This window comes from Gavialis gangeticus, unplaced genomic scaffold (assembly GCF_001723915.1).
Source record: "Gavialis gangeticus isolate Ggan-Ray unplaced genomic scaffold, GavGan_comp1, whole genome shotgun sequence".
Classification (NCBI taxonomy): Eukaryota; Metazoa; Chordata; order Crocodylia; family Gavialidae; genus Gavialis; species Gavialis gangeticus.
In genome coordinates, this window is record NW_017729022.1 from 65,502,360 (window position 1) to 65,522,815 (window position 20,456).

Sequence of the window (20,456 nt, forward strand, 5' to 3'; positions counted from 1 at the left end):
GTATGTGCGCGTGCACACATACGATCTTTTTCTTTCTCTCTGAATTGGCACAGTCCAGGGGGAGGCATGACCACCTGACTCCACAATACAGTGTCACTGCTCCAGGAACTTTTTGTTTTGCTACTGGTCTGTAGCTAGCAAAGGAAAAAAATGCTATATTGGGCCTGATCCACCTGCCACTAAACCCAGTTTAATTCACACAGAATAATTCTGAATTAGCTCCATACTAAATAAGAGGAGAATCAAGCCCCTTGTTTTTGATGCAAAAGCCACACCAAAAAACCTACCTGCTATTTCATTTTTAAGCTTCCCTTCAAAGGGCACTAAAACATGGCCCTTTGGTCACTATGGCATATGCAGGGGAGTCAACTGCAGGACTTACTGCATCAGGGCAATCTGAATTCCTCTTTGACCACGTCCCCTTTAATTTAGAGTTTCTGAGTGTGCTATGCTGTTATTCATGGGAAAGAGTTGAGCAACAAGCTGTTATTACCCAGGGTTACTAGGGCCTCCACCCTGCAATCAGCTAAACCACAGGTCCACCCCAAGCTTGGTGATGGGATCACCGCCTGCCTAGGAACACTGCCAGCCTGCAGATAAAAGCGAATATCATGGCAGGCAGCTGGGGCTCTCTCCATTGCAAAGTCAGGGGGGTAGAAGCAAATGGAAGACAGCGCACAGAAAAACATTAGGGAACATGCAGGCTCTCTACCTGCCCTCCTGTCTACCATAGTGTTCATTGATCATATGGGGCCAAGGTTTCAAAGAGCACAGGCCTGTTTAGATACCAGATGAAGGTTCAGGTTTTGCAAAAGCCTGAAACACTGATGTGTTCTGAGCATTTTTGTGAAAACCTGGTCCTGGGTGTCCTGGCTTTCCTTCCTCTTCCCATTCAGAACAGCCCTCTTTGCCAGTCTGCCTTCTCTCCCTATCTTTGAGATACCTGCTCTGCTGATAGAGCAACACCTAATGATTTCTTGCTCTCTCTTCCCATCTCATGTAATAAGTTGCCATGCAGCCCTGCCTACTGGTGATGGAATAGGAAAAGACAAGAGGAAAGAGAGATGGATTAGGGAAGACTTTAGTTCTAGGGTTGTCTGAAACTATTCCTACCTTACACAGTTCCCTGCACGTTGGGATACAGTACCACTATCTCAGGGGAGGGCAAAGTGCAATCCACTGCACACTCAGCAGTCCAGCTCATGCTACCTTCACCTTTCATACAGATATACTTCTCATGGAAATGATAAACCCAGGCAGGCCATTTTCTACCATAGGGTATGGACAAACCTAACAGTCTTGACTCACTACAGGATCATGCAGACTCAAGTCAGATCCAAACAGGTGATACATGCTTCAGAGGGGAAGGAGGCCATCACTCTAAGCTACCAAAAGGCAAATTTGTTCATACCCACACTCCAAAAACCAGGTCAGCTGCATGCTGATATTTAATGCAGCCTTCGGGCCTCAACATGCCCCACCTGACTGGGCAAAAAGTGGGTACCCATGGATTCAGCTGGGCTGCCAGCATAAGATGGAGGCAGGCAGAACAGGGAACAAGAGGCCACAGAAAACCATTGTAGCAACTATGGTTTTCAAAGTTCTGGCTATTCTGCTGTATTGAGGCTCTGTGCAGCCCCCTGAAGGCTCCTCGGTAGGTCAAGTGATCTTTTACCCCTTCAGGAATGAATCATAAACACATGGTTCCTTAGGACATCCTCCTTACCGTCTCCTCTAACACGCCGGTCAGCACAACCTGCCCACTACCAACCCAGCACAAATGCCAGCGTCACCACAAGTTCCACTGCACTGTGTCACCTTCTGCATTGAAAGGCATAAGTCACACTGCCCTTGCTATGCTGGAAAGACCTTGAGCAAGACTAGCCTGTTTTGTCCTCCCCACAAATGCAACAGATCACATGTGGAAGGGGCGGCTGGAGAATCCTTGGCAGCAGGAGAAATGGGACGGTGGGGTGGAGGGAAAGCTGCTCCTAACCATGAAGCCTTCCTTTCAGTTCAAGAGTTCCTCTGAGCCTCTCCCTTCAGTATCCTCCCTCAACAATACTGACCAGGATCTGCAGGCACTGTGCCCCCACCTCCCCGAGCCACATTTCATAGGGTGACTTGTAGCACTGCTTGTCCTACACAGACAGGCTTTCAAGGTCTGGATGGCGTTTACTTTTCAGGAAGAAATGCAAACCAGCCCCACACGCTTCTCTAGCTCAGCTGCTCACTTATGAGGAAGATAGGACTCCAAGCAAGCAACCGGTATGGACACAGCCGGCTTCCCTACAATCAAGCAACAGGCCACTGATTCTGGCGCCCTGTCCAACAGCAGCCGGTGACATGCTTTGGAAGGTGAAAAACTTGACCAAAAAAATATCAAGGGATGCTCAAAACTCTGAGCAGTGCAAGAGTGATGTAGCCATGATAATCCAGAAATGGAGTGAGAGGCAAGGACTATCGCAACTACATCATCGCCCTTATACAACCATAACATGGAAGAAAGCAAAAGTCTGATAGCACACAGGCAGCAACTGGATACATGGACAATATGACTGCAACTGTGACAAAGCGCTAGAAGGCTATACAGGTGAACTGCTGATTTTAAAAACGTCATGGGAGAGCTGGGTTAACTCCCTTCTAATGCTTCTCTGCAGCATGGCACTACTCTAGATTAATAAGAGAAGCTGGAGTCCTTCCTGAGAAAGGAAATCCTCATCTTTACCCTTCAGTTGGAGCTTGGGGAAAAACAAAGTCTACTTATTGGTCACATGATGGATCAGGATGCCAGGCCCTGCTTCAGAAGCTGTAATTAGCATATGAGCTGTCCACAGCTCATGCAACATGATCCCGGGAGCCCAGCCACTGCACACAACAGCAGCAAGTTTTTAAAAACAGGAGTTACAAGCGCTGGAATGTAACTGGCCACTGATTATTTCTCATGGTAGGGGTCACTGGTACACACAAACCTGACCGACCACTGAACATGGTGAGCTGACAGCATGTCTGCCCTGCAGAAACTTCAGCACCGCTTTATTTTGGCAGCAAGCCCGCGTCCAGGGTGTGGCAATGTTGGGGTTCATTTTACACTACTGAACGTTGTGAACCTGGATTGCTTTACAGGCTGGTCAGGTTAGTCCAGATGTCTAAGGCTCTGGCATGCTCCCAACTTGTCCTCTTAAGTCTTTCTACATCAACCTGCAGTCGGTGCCAAGGATGAAGTTAACAAAGAATATTCCTTTCAGCTGGAGTTTGGAATGATCCTACTTAATCTGGCTAAGTTATCAAAGCCAGTCCTGTGCTAAAGCTCGGGAGCTAATGCCAGACCTGGGACGAGTGGTACAATGGATTTGACCCAGTTCATACTGTGATAGAACCTGACCTTTCTTCCTTTCCCAGCCTACTGTCTCATCTCCATAGTTGGGGAGGGCTTGCTGACGGATTTATGATGCCATCCAGCCAATCCTGTGGCATACAGTAAAGATGGTAGTGAAATTGAGGAACTCGAGATAGAAGGCACCAAGTACCCTCTGTGACATCTGCCTCGCCTCCTCACCTCACCCCCCCAAATTAAAACCAACCCTGTTTGACACTTACCTTGCTGGGATCCTTTGACCCCAGCTGACCTCCTGCCCTTTGGGCAGGGGGCTGGACTCAATGATCTTCCGAGGTCCCTTCCAGCCCTAATGTCTATGACATCTATAAAATCTGTTTGCATCCCTCTCTAGCCAGTCAGCCTCCAGGAACTTATCGTCTCATAAACACCGTCCGCTAGCAGGTTAGAGTCTACTATCTCCTCTTCACACCTTATCCTGTGTCCTAGTCCATGCCCCCTGCCAGCATTCCCTATAGTGCTTTATCCTTGCCAGTTTTGAATAGCTTTGCAAAGTATCAAGGGCGCACTATTCCCGCACACTTTCCTGAGTTGGGGGTGAGCCGCCTTTCATGGAATCACGACTTTGGAGATCCACCAGAAAGCAGCACCAGAGACACAGCACCCGAATGCAAGTTCTCCCCACCTTCTTTTGCACCTTGCAATCCCTGTCCATACCCTCTCCTCTGGTGGTGGACTGTGGGAGAGGAGACACAGGCGCAGGGAGGACTCCACAGTTCAGATGTGAGCTGCGTAATGGGAGAGGTTTCCATTTTACAGACAGGGTTGAGGACACAATGCAAGGCTGAGGATCCACAGACACATTGCTTGAATACAGCAGAGATCTGTCCCTTGCATTTCTGCCTATGGTCTCCTCCCATCAGGCAGTGTAGCTTTTTAGGAAGCACATGTCTTCTCAGACTTCTCTCTTGGGGGGGGGTGCGGTCATAAACGAACTGTTAACACTTATCTCAGCAGTAGCAGCATTGAAGTGTTAAGGAGGAAGGGGCTGCTCTCTGCTTCTTTAGCCTTCCCACTCCTGAAACGCCAATCCCACAGAGCCAGGATGAAGGGACTATGAGGTGGTGGGTTAGGGAAATAGTACATCACCTTCCCTTTTTTCCTTATATTCCTTGCAGGGGCTCAGGCCTGTTTTATTTTTATTGGCTCCCTTCTGCACACAGCAGTGGGCCCCAAAGCTTCTCTGGCCATTGCCATGCCCTTTCCCTTAGTTTTCCCTGAAAAACAGACTCTTCTCTGCTTCCTCAGTTCTATCCCTATTCTCCTTATCCTCTCCATTATCAATAGCAGACCTTTCCTACCCCACCCTCTGCACAGACGTGGTAATTTTCTCTAAACTCCAAGTGTCAGGGCCCAGGGCTGGACAGTATCAATGGTTCCATCCTCCTTACCCTCAGGTCTTGCAACTCATGGAGAGCTTCCTTATATTAATGTGTTTTTCCACAGTAGGATTTCTTGTAGTTATTGGATAGAAGACAGTGCAGGGTGGCACCTTAGAGACTAACTCGCCTGTGGGTGCCAACCAACTTTGTCCAAGAACTACATAGCATTTGATAGAGAGCCCAGAAATCCTCTCTGACATACAGAAAATCCATACAGTTTATAGTCTGAGTGTTTTTTTCTGGGGATTAGGAGGTTTTCTTCCCAGGCAAACTTTCATTAAAAAAAAAAAAAAAGTTCTACCCAGGTCGACTGGGAAAAGCCTGTGGGATATTACATGACAGAGGCTGATCCTGTGGTTAAATCATACGATCAGAAGACAAGAGAATCCAGCTCTCAGCAACCAACTCACTCTGAGACACAGGGCAAATCATTAAGGTTCCCATCACCCCTGTTTCTCTGATTGCAAAATAAAGAGGACACTACTATTTTCTTACTTCAAATTTCCTACCTTAAGCGGGACTTGAAAATCTTTATGAGCTTTCCAAATTTTATTCCAGGTGCAGGCACCCCATGCATGCAAGCCATTTGTGTTATAAACTAAAAAATATCTTTCTTCTCAAGGTGTTTTATAACTTTGTAAATCACGGAGACACACTGACACACTTCATTCATGTTGCCCTTTAGGGAATTGCATGATTAGCCTTCAGAGGCTGTAGACAGCCTGAAACAGTGGCCCTAAATTGGTCAAGACTTTGGGGCTCCACTGTGTAGTTGGGTTCTGTATCCAGAGCACTGATCTTCCATGAGACTCTGGGCAAGCCACTCTCTGTGCCTTGGGTTTACTCAGCTGTCAGGTGAGGTTAATAATATTTATTCTTGTCACAAGAATTTTGCGAGAACTCCAAAGAGGGAAAGCACTCCCATGAATGACTCCTTGCTGTTATGCTCCCCATCACTTCTGATAACACACAGCCAGGTGCAGCCCAGCTTCTTCTTTACTGTCTACAAGGCTTCCACTCCTGTGGGCTCTCATAACCCTTCTTCTCCATCTGACACATGCAAGGCACTGCCAACACTGGGCTCTCTTCTCCAATTCTTCCGTTACCAGCCCTGACTACTCTGATCTCTTCCCCTTTGCTGCTGGCGTTCAGCTGCAAACCCTTTTTTCCATCATGAGCAGAGAGAAGCTGCACACAATCTGGTTACTCTTCTGATCAAAATATCTAGGGGTGGGGAAGGGAGTGGAAATCACCAGCATCTAGAAGCGAGTAAAAAAAAGCAAACCAGACCAAATTCCATTCACTCCAGGAAGCAAAGGCAATTTACTCTAGAAGCATCTGTGAGAACGCTCCTCCACTAAACAGAGCCCGTCTGCATGGACAAAACAAACACACACACACACACACACACACAAAATCACACCCACTTTTTCATCCCTGAAGGAACCTGCCCTTATGCCATTAAGCCAAACTGATCCTTTTCCCCCACATTAATGGGTTGCAAGCTGCATGCCCAGCTGCCGCCCATCCTCCCAGTATGCACCATATCTCAGCACTGCTCTATTAATATAGCTTGTGTCATTCTTTGAACTTTTCGAAATGACTGGCACTCATAAAAAAATGAATGTGGGGGCAGGGAGAACAACATTTTTGAGGTGTAAAAACAAGACAACTGCCTGGGTGCTCAACACTAGCAATATGAGTGCATGTCTGGGGACATATGCACAGTTCCAAATATGCTCCACAGCACAGACTTCTCCCCCGCTGGGAGAGGATGAGACCAAACCTATGACTAATGTTAGTCATGTTGCTACTGGAGGGCATTCAGATATTAGAGTAATGAGGTCTGAGTAGGAAACTGATTAGGACAGAATGTCATGGCAAGGCAGGACTAGGAAGCTCAATGGAAACTTTTGGTGGGTTAGGAAGAAGGGTAACAGAAGGTTTTGGTCACTGGGGAAAGCCGAGAAGAGAAGAGAGAAAAGGGCTGGTGGGGAACAGCTGTAAAGGGGGAATGGACACAAATGCTCTATGGGGAAAGGAACGCAGGTGTCCATATGTATAGGATGAACATGCACTCTGCTTGTCGTTGGTTCAGTTACCCAGTGGCTTCAGAGAGTCAAAGTCTGCAAGGAGTTAGGCAATCTGACCCAAAACTCTGTGGAACAGAAAGGCTGAGAGAGAGGGGACCAGCAATCAAGGACAGAAGCAGCTGTCAGAAAGACAGTCTCTGAAAACCTAATTCCCATTTTACACACACACGATATGTAGAAAGACCATACATGGCGAACCAAAGGAGAAAATATTACCTAACCCCTTTTAAAACTTCTTGGGAGCAACCCCCTCCCCACCCTGTCTCTCCTACCCTTTTTTGTATTTGAGCTCCAAAACAATTTTCCATTCTTGTCTACAATTTGTTTGTGTCCCTTCTCTTTAGAGTAGTACCTCCCTGTTCTTCTCTCAGGTTAAATGACCAATAAGGACGACAGGGAACGCTGTTCTCTAAAGTTCTGCAAGGTCTCGGATTAGGCCCAATCATTCTACCTCCATGTTTTCGGGCTTAACTGGTAGCTCTGACTCCCTGCCTTACCAGAGCCTTCATGGGGCAGGGGATAACGAGGGGTCATCTTCCTAAAAAAACCCATGGTGGTAAATCCACCCTGCAATAAAACCAAACCCCAATCCTGCAAAAAGCTGAGGCAGGTGCCTAACTCTGGTAGCAGAAATCAATCCTGGCCAGAACCTGTGCAGCACAGGGCTGTGGCATCCGCATTATAACACTGATCTGCGCCAAACTGACAACACGATGGACACATGCCCAGTCTGGCCCGATTTCCATGGGTTTTGCAGAAGCTTCCCAGCCTAGGGGGTAACTCTGTGAGGAGTTGCTGGAGGCAGGGGGCTGTGGCAGGGAAGACGGCGCTCTGGTGGGGGGGGGAGCCTGAGCCCTGCAGAGGGGTTTCTGGTGCCAGGGCTGGGGGGATACAGGGCACTGCTCCAATGCCAGGCAAAGGATGCACCACCCACCCCTGTACCCAGCAGCTGGTTCTGCATCTGCAAGGAGCCAATGCCTTGGGGGTAGCCTAAAACCTAAGGAGTGAGAGCGCTGGGCCCTGCTCCATGCTGGAAGCAAGATGCAGCCTGCACCTAAGGATACCCACCACACCTCCCTTCCTCCAGGGCCACTCCATACCTCCCCAGCCAATTAGGGAACAGTTTCTGGCTCAAGAAAAGGGGGAGGGATACATGTCAAGCAGCCAATTACTGCCCCGCCTGCCCGCAGGGGGCGGGGCTCAGGTCGCGGCACCTTTAATGCGGGAAACTTTCCCTGCCACCCACGACCCCCTCGCGCGGGGATTGGCTGGGAGGGCGGCCGCCGGGGTGAAACGTCGCCGGCCCCTTCCTATTGGTGGCAGCGCGCCGTCAGTCAAAGCAGGGTCACTTCCCCATTGGCTGAAGTCAAGTCAACCCCGCCTTAAAGAGGGCGTAAGTCCCAACCCGCTCCCCCTACCACGCACCTACTCGGCGGCTATCGCGGTCACTTTCTGGGGGGTGGGGGCAGGGTCGGGCTGGTTAATGGACGAGTGCAAATGTCAAGGACGCCGGGGGGGGGGCTCGGGGCCACACTCACCGATGCGCTGCCCCACGGGGGAGCTGAACGGGTTTCCCAGCAGAAACTCCATCACTGCCGCCGCGCAACTCAGCAGTCAGCTGACCGCCAGCGCCCGTCACGTGAGCGCCGCGGGGCGGAGTTGGGAGCCCAGCTACCTGTGATGCCAGCGGCTGCCGCTTGTGATTGGTTGGAGGGCGGAACCCCACTCGTGTACCTTCTCCGCTCGCCTTAAGCGGAGTGGTGACGCCAGCGCGCCCGCCATGACGTTACAGCTTCGTGGCACTTCTCGGCTCCCTGTTTGGGCAGGGAGGGGTGCCATGGGGCGGAGAAGGCCGGGAGTATCCTGCCTCACAGTTGGGGAGAGAGGCACATTTCCTTATGCTCTGCAGGCTCCCTTAGTGGGCCTGGCAACAGATGGCAGCCTACACGGGGTGGCCCTGATTGGCTAGCTCAGAGGGCCCAGCAGTTCCCAGGCAGCCTTGCCAGGTGTAAGATAAATACTGTATTTGTAGGATAATTTCAACCCCTGTATGATGTATGACAGACAATGCTAAAAGCATGAACGACGTGTGCCCCTGGAGGCTGGGGGGCACGGTGAGCACCCACGGCCTGCAGGCACTGTCGGCAACATAAGCGGTGCTTCTTTCAGGGGGTGCATGTGCACCCCCTACGCATTGCCAATGGCTAAAACTGTTCAAAATGTATTTGTTTGCACATATCTAGTTGGCCTAATAAAAGATACCACCTCTTCCACGAGTTTTGATTCCTTTTGCCTCTAGACAAGTAGGGCTACAACTGGGATACCTGACAAAATGTGCAATGGCTTTTGATGCAATTAATTGATGCAGCATATATAAAACCCAAGTCACTCTCTGGTAGGGTTGCCAACCCTCCAGGATTGATCTGGAGTCTCCAGGATTTGGACACAAATCTCCAGGAGACTGCTGAGAGTCACCCAGGAGATGAATGATAGGGCATTCATTAACATGTTGAATCCAATTTATACAGTAGTCCAGTGGGATTTTAAAATGTACTTGTCATGTGCATTTGCCTTCCTGATGTAAAATCTACACCCTGTAATCCATAATTGACGTACACAAGCATGCGGGCAAATGCGTGTTGTGTTGTGGGCATGTTGGCATTCCAAAAGCCTCCCGGAATAGATTCAAACAGTTGGCAACACTACTCTCAGGGAATCTTAACGAACTTCTGCGTTTGCTGTCCGCACTTGCTTATGCCTGCTTGCCTCGAAACTTCAATTTTGATGACCCAGTTCTCACTGGGGACTTCCAGTGAGCAATATAACATAACTGCAGAACAATTTACAATACATAGACCTGAAACACAAAATAGAGAGAAAAGACTAATAGCAATCAATTCAGTTTAACCAGCTAGAGAAAGGGTTAAACAAAGTATCAAGCAGAGCAGTGCAGGATGTGGTGATGATAACAGTATAAGGCAGGGGTGGGCAAAATGCAGCCCAGAAGCCAGATGCGGCCTGCCAGGCCATTCTATCCGGCCTGCAGGGCCCCTAAAAAATTTAGAAAATTAATATTTATCTGCCCTGGGCTACCTGTCATGCGGCCCTTGATCGCTTGCCAAAACTCAGTAAGCGGCCCTCTGCCCAAAATAATTGCTTGCCCCGGTATAAGGCAACATGATATTACTTAGTTATATACTTATTTTTTTTCAGTGTATGACAGTTTTTCAGAAAATACAATGATTTTGAGCTTCCAATACAATATTTTCATATTTAAGACCTGGTAACACTGTTCCCAGGAGACAGATGGCAAAGAGAAGTAAAGCTGAGAAGGATCTCAAAGAGATCATCTAGTCTAGCAGTTGGCAACCCCCGGCACGTGTACCAGAGGATGGCACAAAAAGCCATTTTTTTCAGCTGACCCCAGCTCTGGGCAGGCCCCTGCTGTGGATCCTGAGCTGCTTGCAGAGTCCGGTCCTTGAGCCACAGAGCCAACTACAGTCATCACAGGCCTTTCCGCAGCTGAGAAGAGGCTGCAGGCTGGGATTCCTCTCCTTTTCCTTCCCCCACTCCTTCCATTGAAACAGACTAGTGCTTGGTTGAGGCTGAGATGCCAGTGGAATCAGTTGACAGTCAGCTCCTCCCAGCTCTTGATGTCAGCATCTATTTGCTTCGGGTGTGCCTTCAACATGTCATCATAGCCTTTTCTCTGCCCACTGGGAGATCTCAGGCAAGACAGGATATGGCCTTTACACCCTTTCCCACCGTGGCCCACATATTGGTACTACCATCCCCCTCCACCACACCTCCTTAGCGGTACTAGTTGTCACCTCTACTTGTGACTCCTCGGCAGGAAGGGACCAGTTACAAAAAAACCCCTCTTCCTCTAGCAATTCTTTCATAGGAGAAATACTGCAAGTTCTACCAACACCAGTAAGAACTTCCAGAAAATGTGCCCCTTGCTGTAATGTTGCGGATGTAATAGGTCTGTTAAGAGAAACAAGGCCATTAGCAAGTACCAATCCCCATTTTGACAAAGCTGCCTACTCCAAATGGCAGAGTCCAATTCCACATTGCTTCCATTTGTGCAGATTGCATTAGCTTATGCTGCAGCCTCTGTAAGATGGACTGAACACTGGCTCTTCTGCCTCTGTGATCAGCCTGGCTTGTTAGCTCTGTTGTGGTCACAATAATGGGAATAGGGACAGCTGCAAAAGCAATGGAAGCGCTACCACTTTTGCAAGGGCAACTGCACCAGTGAGCCTTAGACCCCTACTTCCATGGCTTCAAATAAGCTGATACCATTGTCTAAGTAGTAAACAAGCACGTTGCATGAGGTGAGCTTGGAATGGGACCTGAACGTCTGTATTCCTTCCAACGTAGAATTCCAGGAGAACTGCTGCTTAAATGTGTTGAAATGGTTGTGGGTACGAGTTTCCTGGTTCTAACGTTATTTTCCTTTGAACTTCTGTTGAAAGGTCTCCTTACAAGAAGTGCAACTTGAGTTGGTGAGGAATCACATTTTGCATGATCATCATATATTGGGACATCGCTACACAAGTTTTGAGCCTATTACTGACTGAGTCTCTCTGCTCTTGAAACTACGGTGTTTTGAAAGAGTATTACAAGATGTGATCCTGCCATTTCTGTCATTGCTGAGGGATCCTGAAACACCTGTAGCATTTTGCCTGCCATTCAATGAATGGTAAGCAAGGAGAGGGGCAGGCAGATAACATGGTACTAGGGCATTTAAGTGACAACCCTCTGTAGTCATGCAGGTCTTTTACTGAGACTGCTAAATGGTGCAACTCAGTAATTCCCAGGTTGTATTTCAAGCATCCTTTCATTAGAAATAAGACACTGAAGTACCCAGCCAAGAACCACAGGACGGGTCTAGATTTCAAATACCAGAGACATTTCATTCCGTAAAATGAAATACTAGGACAGCTAGAGTAGTGAGGGAAATGACAACCAGCAAATTACAAATACCAAGCAAAAAAATAAATGACACAAAACTCCAAATGTTAAAAAAAATTATATTGTAAGTACAGTACAAAAAGTTTCTTTATACAATTGTAATGCAATCTGGATCAAATGGCAGGAAAATAACAAAAATATAAAAACTGCTAGTTCTCAGTCCAAAGTTTTTCCCTCTAGTACCAAATACCACAAGATACAGATTATACAAATGTGTACAAATTTTAAATAAAAATACAATACATTAGGGTTGTGTGTGTTTCTAAACTCTTCAAGAGTTTACTGTTGTACAGATGGTAAAGCTAAAGCTGATCCTCTTCTGTTCCTTACATAGAGATCTGCAAATCTTTTCCTTTGATACAATACTTCATTTCTTGTGGAGAGCTGGAAATGGAGCCAAGCATTTTATGCCACTTGCAAGAACCATGGTAAATGTCCAGATCCAGAAACCAGACAGCTTTTCCCATATCTCCAAGCTCCCTCAAATTCTGCTTCAGATTAGCCATATCTGGGTGAGAGATTTCTGCCTTATTCTGAGGTTCTGAGAGAGTCCTCTGTTCCATCCACCAAACCAGCCCTTCTGATTGACAAATAAAAGCAACACTGAACTGGGAAAAGGGGAAGCCCTGCAAGAGACAAGAGCTGGGAGGGAAACTGGCAGGAAGCCCCTTCCAGGCAGCTGAAGATTGGCTTTAAAACATAATAGATTTAGGTTTCAGCAGCAATGAGGAACAGCTCATTCTCAGCTGCCCTGGAAAAGAGAGAAACCACAATTTGTAACAGCACAGAAGTGCTCCGATTCTGCTACTTTAAAATCTGTAATGTTATAATGGAGGGGGAGGCCGAAGCCAAAATTTCAGCTTCCACCCAGCATCACTGGACACCCTGTTGGCCACAAGGGCCCAAAGTTTTGTTGGCTGTTGTTCCCCCTTACAGAGCCTAGCTTTGCCACAACAGGTGCAGCTTATTCCTGCAGGAACTAGGGATGAGCACAGCTGATTCATATTTGCCACACACTTGGTGGAGGGAAGGACTTTTGTTTTTAAATTATATCTATATACACAGAAATATACAGGATAAATTAAAATCTATTACAGATATTGGTAAAAGTTAAATACACAATATGGACACCACGCACACATACACACAAGCCTGTGTGAGAATCAAGTGCTTTCCTGCAACTCACATTGGAGAAGCAGGAGCTTGGAATGCCAACATGTGGCTGTGGGGAGCAGGGATCTGTCCAATGAACCCATCTGTGCCACTCAGCAATAACTCCTTCAATCTTCAGCATTAATCACTTCCTCTGGAGAATACAGCAGCACCAAGAGGATTCCATGCCTCTTAAATAATACTGCTGGTGAAAGGGATGGGATCAGCAATCTTAGAAACTAAAAGTCTTCTACTCATAAAACCAGCACAACATGGGCAGGGGCAGTGCAAGCTTTTTCCTCTGCTAACTAGTTCTTCCTTGCCAGAGTGGGCTAGCCCTGCTCTGGAAGAATTCAAGGGAGGTTCAATTTTCCATAATCCCAAATTCAATCTTTGGCCCTCTGCTGTGGATGCAATCTTGAGCTAATGGCAATGTAGATGCATGCCCACTGGAAGAGTCCAGTTGCCTTACCATCTCCAGGACTACTTTAATGCAAGCTACCAGCCAACTGACAAGAAAAACTTTCAGTCACTTGTGACTGGCTGGGGGGGGCAGGGGGGCGGAAAAGAAAAATGAAATGGAGAGGAGAGGTGACCACAGGTGGTAACCTCCGGATTTCAACAGGCATCCTGTTTTCTCCCATAGACTGAAAAAGTGTTAGAAACAGGGCTGGTGATGTGTCAAGTGCTACTTCTTGGTCCAAAATAAACTAACTTATCTATCCATCGTGGATAAACAGTCAGTTCCCAGGCCAATTCCAAATAAAAGGTTTCTTTGAATTTAAGGCTGATATATCAAAAGCTTTCTGATGTCTAATCACACAAAAGCCTTTAGATTGGAGAAGGCATTGAGCAGGTCTCTCCCACCAAATTGGAAAGGATTCTCTCAGCTTATACTTCACAACTTTTCATAACATTAATAAAAGTAAAATAGTTACAATCCTATGTATATACTATACAAATATAAAACTTTAAAACCCTACACACGGAGCCCTTTGAGTGCCGATATAACGTGTATGTACACAAGTCAGTTACATAGAGGTGTGTACATCCCAGGGTCCTCTTCTGTCAAAGTCCAGGCATGATGTAGGCGATGTTGTCGAGCGTGTTTGACTGGGAAGAGAACATGTAATATTCTTTTTAAAAATGGGCTCTGGCTCGAAAAGCTACAGAAACAATGCTTTAATATAACATAGCAATAGGTGGGGATTTCTCCAGTCTGGTCATTCAAGCTCCTACATGGTGAGACCAACCCAAGTCAGAAGTCACCAGCACTCTAGGCCAGGGGTTCCCAATCCCCGGGCCACAACCTGGTGCCGGGCCACGAAGAGTCGGCTGCCAGTCCGCAGGAGGGCTGGCTGCCAGACTGGAAGCGACTACAGACCAGCAAACTGCAGACTGGATGTGACCTGCATACTGTGGACTGGCAGCCAACCCTTTTTCATACTGTATTCAGTACAGTATTCAGTATATAAAAGGGTTGGCTGCCTGCAGTATGCTGGTCACTTATGGTCCAGTTTGCTGGTCTTCAGCATAAAAAGGTTGGGAACCCCTGCTCTAGGCTAACAAGCAGTCATGGAAATGCTCTGTCTACTGCTCAGTCTACTTGCAATCTCAATGCCTGAGAGCACAACAGGGGCATCTAGAATTAAGGGAACACTTCCTGTTGTTCTTAAGTGCCTCCCTTACCCTATACAACTGGTCCTAGAACTAGTGTGAAGAAACTCAGGAGAAATCCATATCCAAACCACATTATCTAGAGGGAAAACAGTGATAAAGGATCCAATTAAGGTGATGGAAGGGATACCAACGAAGTCCCAAATGCACATACAAAACCTTTGCTAGAATTTGCAACGTGTTAAGTTAAACAGAACAAGTAAACAACCCTAATCCATTTCAAATGTAAGGTGGGAGAGTTTCTCTGTGTTCCTAGAGTTTCTGTACAAATCAGATGGATGTTTGAAGGACAATACAGTCCCCTGTGCCTCAGTGAAGACCATACAATTAAGGTCTGATTCCCGGTGTGCTGCACTCCCAAAGTTCATACTCAAAGACAGAGGAAATGGATTCTTTGCTAGTTTCTTGATTGATCCTACAATTTAGCAGCACCACCTATTAACTGAAAAGGTAAATTGCACCACAAGCACAGGGTGCTTTGGGGACAAGCCAGTTACAGATGTAGATGAATACTTGATATTACAATTAGTCTGCTAATTTCAGACAAGTTCTCCAAGCTCCAGAAGTGAAAAATTAGCACTACGCCACCTAACACTCCCTAGCTCTTTACAGAAATAAGAGTATCAAGCTGTCAAGTCATACACTGCATTAATGACGCTGGAAGGATGTCAGAGCTCATAATGCTTTGGGCAAGGGAAAGTAGTACAAGAAAAAATGCCCAGTAGTAACAGTCATAACTTGAGTAGGTAGGAGTACTCAGGCGACTCAGTTTATTAGAAGATATGCCAACAGCCAGCATGGGACGTCATGGCAGAACCTTTGTAAAACATGCCTGTTCATGTCACATCCACTGCTTTCTTCACATTTGTATTGCTATTCTTTTCTCTTGCATCAGACACGATTTCCCTTTACTTTGTTCTACACATTTTGCTTCTCGTGACTTTATTTTTCATTCTTCTTTCAGTCCTCCTTTTCATTCATGTCTCCTCCTAATGTGGTCTTTTATTGCCCTGTCTACTAAAGTAATATGTTCTGTTTTTTCACTTGGATTCACACTACACTGGAGCTGCAGGATGTCTGTTGCCAAATGAGGGTTTAATAGCAAATGTGTTTCCGGCATGCAGGAGAGAACATGCAGCTAGCGCCCAGCTATAAAAATGATGGACAAGAAAGGGTCCATCTTTGAAGGTGTGTAGTGCCACCCCTCACTATTAGGAGCCACGTGCTTAATTGCAGGTCACAGGAACAATGCATACATGACTAATAAAAAATTAAACAGGTGGGTGTATAGACTAGCTGTAGGGGCCTTTAAATTCTTATTGCAAACTTGTATTAAAATGTCTAGTATGCACAGTTGCTTTATCTGCTTGAGATTGAGTGTTTCAGTCACTAAGAAATAGAAGCTACACCTACTGTAATAAATAGATTAAAAAGAGACCAGCTTCCCTTGAATGGTTAGCATCTCCACAGCTTTCACTGAAAAATCATTAGGCAATGCCTTCTCAGAGAATTCTCTCATACATCCCTCCTACAATAACAGTGCCCTAGCATGAAGATTTCTGCAAGGGAGAATCAGTGTCACAAAGCTCTGCCAATCAGTACTTTCACTCTCTTCCCCTAAAAATAAGTAAGTCTAGAACCAAAATAAGAATCACATGGAACTCACCAAAACTTGCTTGGGGCAGCCATTCAGCTCAGGCAGTTGTGTGGTCAGACATGTTAAAGGGCCCAGGGCACAGATAATAGAATCTAAAAGCACTGACAAACTTCCTGAAACAGCCACCATCCCCTGAAAAAAATAAAGGAGGATCAAACTGAATGGAAAAGAACAGCAGAGATTAAATCTCACCACCCCATAACCTCTTCTCTTGCAAATATTAACGACTTGCTGCTGAGCTTCTCTAATCTACCTATTCTATTTATGTAGTTACTACCTCATGCCAAGCATTTCATACATCATTTTGAAGTTGTCTTGAAATTGGATACATTTGATAATTGTTTTCCATCACCTAGTGTGGTAACACATATTTAAACCTCCAAAACAAAACATGAAATGTCTTGGAAAATGCTGTCTCCCTGAACTCAAGGAATTAAGACTGTAGCTAGGGCTGCACTAATGTAAGGGATGTCTGGGTGGAGAATTACTTTTGTGCAGCTTCCTGTGAAAGAAGAGCCTTTGATTGTTAGAACAGAGTGAACAGCTCCCTTGCAATAAAATCTCAGTAGTCATCACTAGAAAAAAAGGAGTTCATGCACATTAGTTTTATTGGCAATAAAAGCATATGGTATGCAGGACCGTGGGATGAGAGGATACTGTCACCTACTATTCAGCCCACTGAAGCTTTGAAAGACAAGACTACATGTTAAAAAAGACAATGAGGAAGATAATGTTGTCTGAACGTGTCCTTAGAAAGCTGAAGGTGTTTGGCCTGAGTGCTGGCAGCAATAGCTTGGGTAAGCCAGCAAAGAAAGTGTTACCAGATGTTTGGTGCCTGCTGGGTTCCAGGAAAAAGAACTTACTATATCCTTTGTTAAATAAACAGGGACACAACAAAAAAACAACTGACTCCATCTTTAATTTCTTTTCATACTAGAAGAACTTCGGCTAACTTGGGCTAACATGGGACAGCTCTCCCCTGCTTCAATAATGGCACCTGTACTCACCTCTGTCTCCTGCAGCCTGTGTCCAATGAGGCTCAGAGATTCACCCAGCAATTGTAGATGTGCAGCTACGTCAATGGGTTCCGTCTCAGGGACTTTGGCCGGTGAAGAGGATAACACCACAGTACTGGAGGGCGACTTCTTGTGGGGTGAAAGTACTCCTGTTGGAGAAGCTGAAAACAGATCGTTACAAAAAAACTCTGTTTTTTTCCTCTCCCTTCCTTATGACCAGTCTATTGAGGATGCAAGCTCTTTAGAGTCAGGACTTTACATATACACATAAAAAGCATATATTCCACTTCTGGATGTAGTATTAATACTTAGTGGTGGTAATATTAATACTTAGTGGTGATGGTGGGAAATTCTTTGATTAAACACAGATGCTAAGCTAATCAAGCATTTTTTAATTCCATCCTCTAGTCCCTACTCAGAGCTTCCGCCTGTTACGCCTTGCTTTACATCTTTTAAAATGAATCATAGTGGTTTAACACCACCATCTTTGTAGCTAAGAATTGGACAGGATATCCTTTTCAACTCTGCTGATGCCATTTCTTATCCTAGAGGGATTATTTCACAGTAACATGATGTATCAAGCATGGGAACAGAACTGATGAGTAGTAAGCTAGAAGAGAAAAGAAGCACAAGGGGTGCTTGCTCTTAACTTAGTACATAGTAGTTAGCCCTCCCCTACCCCCAAAACCTGAGCAAACATAGCTACTACCTTTCACTTTTGGGGCACCCTCTGACGAGGATGCCTTCCTCTTCACTGTTGTGGCCTCCGCTTTATTTTGCTTGTGCTGCAGATATTGAGCCTTCTGCTTCCAACTCTTCACAGAACATGATAAAAAACAAAGCAAAATTCAAACTGTTAGGCAATCCTGCTGCCAGAACTGGAATGTGAGAGGGAACTTTATGGACAGGTGACCAGCCAAGCATTTTTCATAAACAGGAAGAGCGTGTGTGTGTGCGTGCGTGCGTTGATTGGGGGGGAAGCTGGGAGTGTTTAAGACTGCTCAGTTCCAGACTGTAGGGGGCTGCCTTTTCTACGTATGAAGGTGGCAGTTGCAATACAAGAGCGTGCAGGCAACTGATTCATACAAAGTCTTTTAGAAAAAGAATTTTCATAAAATTGTACCAAAAAGCAGGGCTGGAAGGGAAATCCAGGGTCATCTAGTCCAACCCCCTGCCTGAGGCAGGATCATCCCTTTTAGGGCGGTGTGAAGTTTCAGGTACTGATTCGATTCAGAGGAGATTTGGCCCGATTTGGGGGCCGAATCTCCGAATCCAAATCAAATCTGGGGACCAATTAAAAGGTCCGAATCGATTTGGAAAAGACTCAGAGACTTTCAGTGATTTGGGCACTCCCTGCCTGCTGCAGCAGGGAGCAGGACCTGGACTCAGAGCTTGCAAGTATGGAGCAGGGGAGGGGGTACTGGAGAAAGGGGGAGGGGACCATGGGGGGACCCCTGCCAGGCCCCATCCCCTGCCTGCTCCTCAAACCCCCTCCCATGGCTGCCCTTCCCAGCCCCAGCTCCTGGTTGTTTAAAAAAACTAAACAAACCCTACTCACTGGGTGCTGCTGGGCGGGGGGACAATTCCTGTTGCCCCCCACTCTGTCATGAGCCCCCCCCCCAACTCCAACCCTTTAAGAAAAAAACAACCCCCCAGCTCTTGCAACAGCCTTGGGGGTTCTGGGGGCTCATGCAGAGCCCCCCACACAGCGTGGGGATTGCTCCCCCGCCAGGCAGGAACTGGCGAGTCTGGGTTGTTTTACTTCAAGGGCAGGAGCCGGGGCAGCCTCATGGGGGTTGGGGAAGCCGGGGACGGAGGGGGGTGTCAGGGGGCTCCTGCAGAGCCCCCCCACGCAGTGCAGGGCAGCGAGGATCGCCCCCACACATGGAAGCACCCAGTGACGGAGCTGGGGTGGGCAGGGCAGCCATTGCCAGGGCTGGGATAGCAGGCAGGAGATAGGCCTGTGTGATTCGAGTGACTCAATTTGGGATAGTGATTCGAATCACAGAATCAAATCACTGTCCCCCGAATTGGCCGAATCCAAAGCAAATGCCAGCTGCTTCGCACAGGCCTAATCCCTATCCAAACCATCCTATACAAACCATAATCTAAACTCTACGTAAGACTGCTGTCAAGGCTACACTTACCAGTTTATCTTTTTCAGGTAGCTGCTTCCAGACTTCTGCCAACTTTTTGCTCAGTTCCCCAAAATCTAGTGAGGAAAAAGGACAGAACAAGAGAAGGGAAAAAAGTTTTTTGAAAAGAGTCTGTGTAATTACAGGAACAGTGGGAAATTAGCTCATGTACATGCTTGTAGTGAATAGCTTGTTCCATGGCTATTCCAAGAACTTACACTATCCTGGAGATTGTTTCTAACATAAACCCTGAATATCTTCTAAACTGGAAAGGTTGATGTGGAACATATGTAACTGCACTGGGAAGTTCTGTATGTGGAGGCTCCACAGTGCAGGGCAGGGACAGTTTTGCAAGTAAACAGAAATGAGGTTGGTCAAATTATTACTCATGAGCAGGGATCCTGGTTTCCTCCTTTTAAACATCATAAATTCTCTAATAAAAATCCCAGATTCTCTGACTTAAAACACCCAAATCCACATCTTTCCTTAAAATGAAACACCACTATATATAGGTAGCAGGTGAACAATGCTTCACTGATATATTTACAATTTTAAAGCAATTTGGAAGTCTAACAGTACCCCAATTATTATAATAAAATTAATTTTAAATACCTATATATGTTGGTGTTTTTGTTTTTATCACAGAAAATCAGAGCTCCCTCTGCCCCCTTCGCTCACAAAGATGCGGTCCAGCTGTGGCTGTGTTCCCCTAACCCACTTTGTGGAGCTAAGCAACCCTGATACACCAGTGTCCTGCCCCTGCTGTTCCCCCTCACTCCCAATCCATAAACCCCTGGTCCTCCTCACTCCCGACTCACAGCCCACCCCACTCTGAACTCACAGCCCCCTGGACCCTGCTGGTGCCCCTCACTCCCAAACTGCAGCCCTCTAACCCCGCAGGTGGCCTTCACTCCCAACCCATAGCCTCCCGACCCTGCCACTACCCCATAGTCCCCAACCCACCGCCTGC

The 20,456-nt window shown here is 46.7% G+C and overlaps 2 protein-coding genes across 2 annotated transcripts in view; both read right to left on the reverse strand.

Annotated features, from left to right (window-relative positions):
- The window catches only part of TOM1 (target of myb1 membrane trafficking protein), a 35,354-nt gene extending 26,834 nt beyond the window's left edge, over nucleotides 1-8,520 (reverse strand). The window contains exon 1 of the mRNA XM_019515312.1: nucleotides 8,411-8,520. Coding sequence (XP_019370857.1) covers nucleotides 8,411-8,462 — 52 coding nt within the window. The 5' untranslated portion in view covers nucleotides 8,463-8,520. The remainder of the gene's footprint in view (nucleotides 1-8,410) is intronic.
- Nucleotides 8,521-11,888: 3,368 nt separating this feature from the next.
- Nucleotides 11,889-20,456, reverse strand: part of HMGXB4 (HMG-box containing 4) — a 23,112-nt gene continuing 14,544 nt past the window's right edge. Inside the window, exons 6-10 of the mRNA XM_019515810.1 lie at nucleotides 19,499-19,563; nucleotides 18,061-18,166; nucleotides 17,343-17,512; nucleotides 16,345-16,467; nucleotides 11,889-14,114 (exon numbers count right to left, since the gene is read on the reverse strand). Of these exons, the coding sequence (XP_019371355.1) occupies nucleotides 14,070-14,114; nucleotides 16,345-16,467; nucleotides 17,343-17,512; nucleotides 18,061-18,166; nucleotides 19,499-19,563 (509 nt within the window). The 3' untranslated portion in view covers nucleotides 11,889-14,069. The remainder of the gene's footprint in view (nucleotides 14,115-16,344; nucleotides 16,468-17,342; nucleotides 17,513-18,060; nucleotides 18,167-19,498; nucleotides 19,564-20,456) is intronic.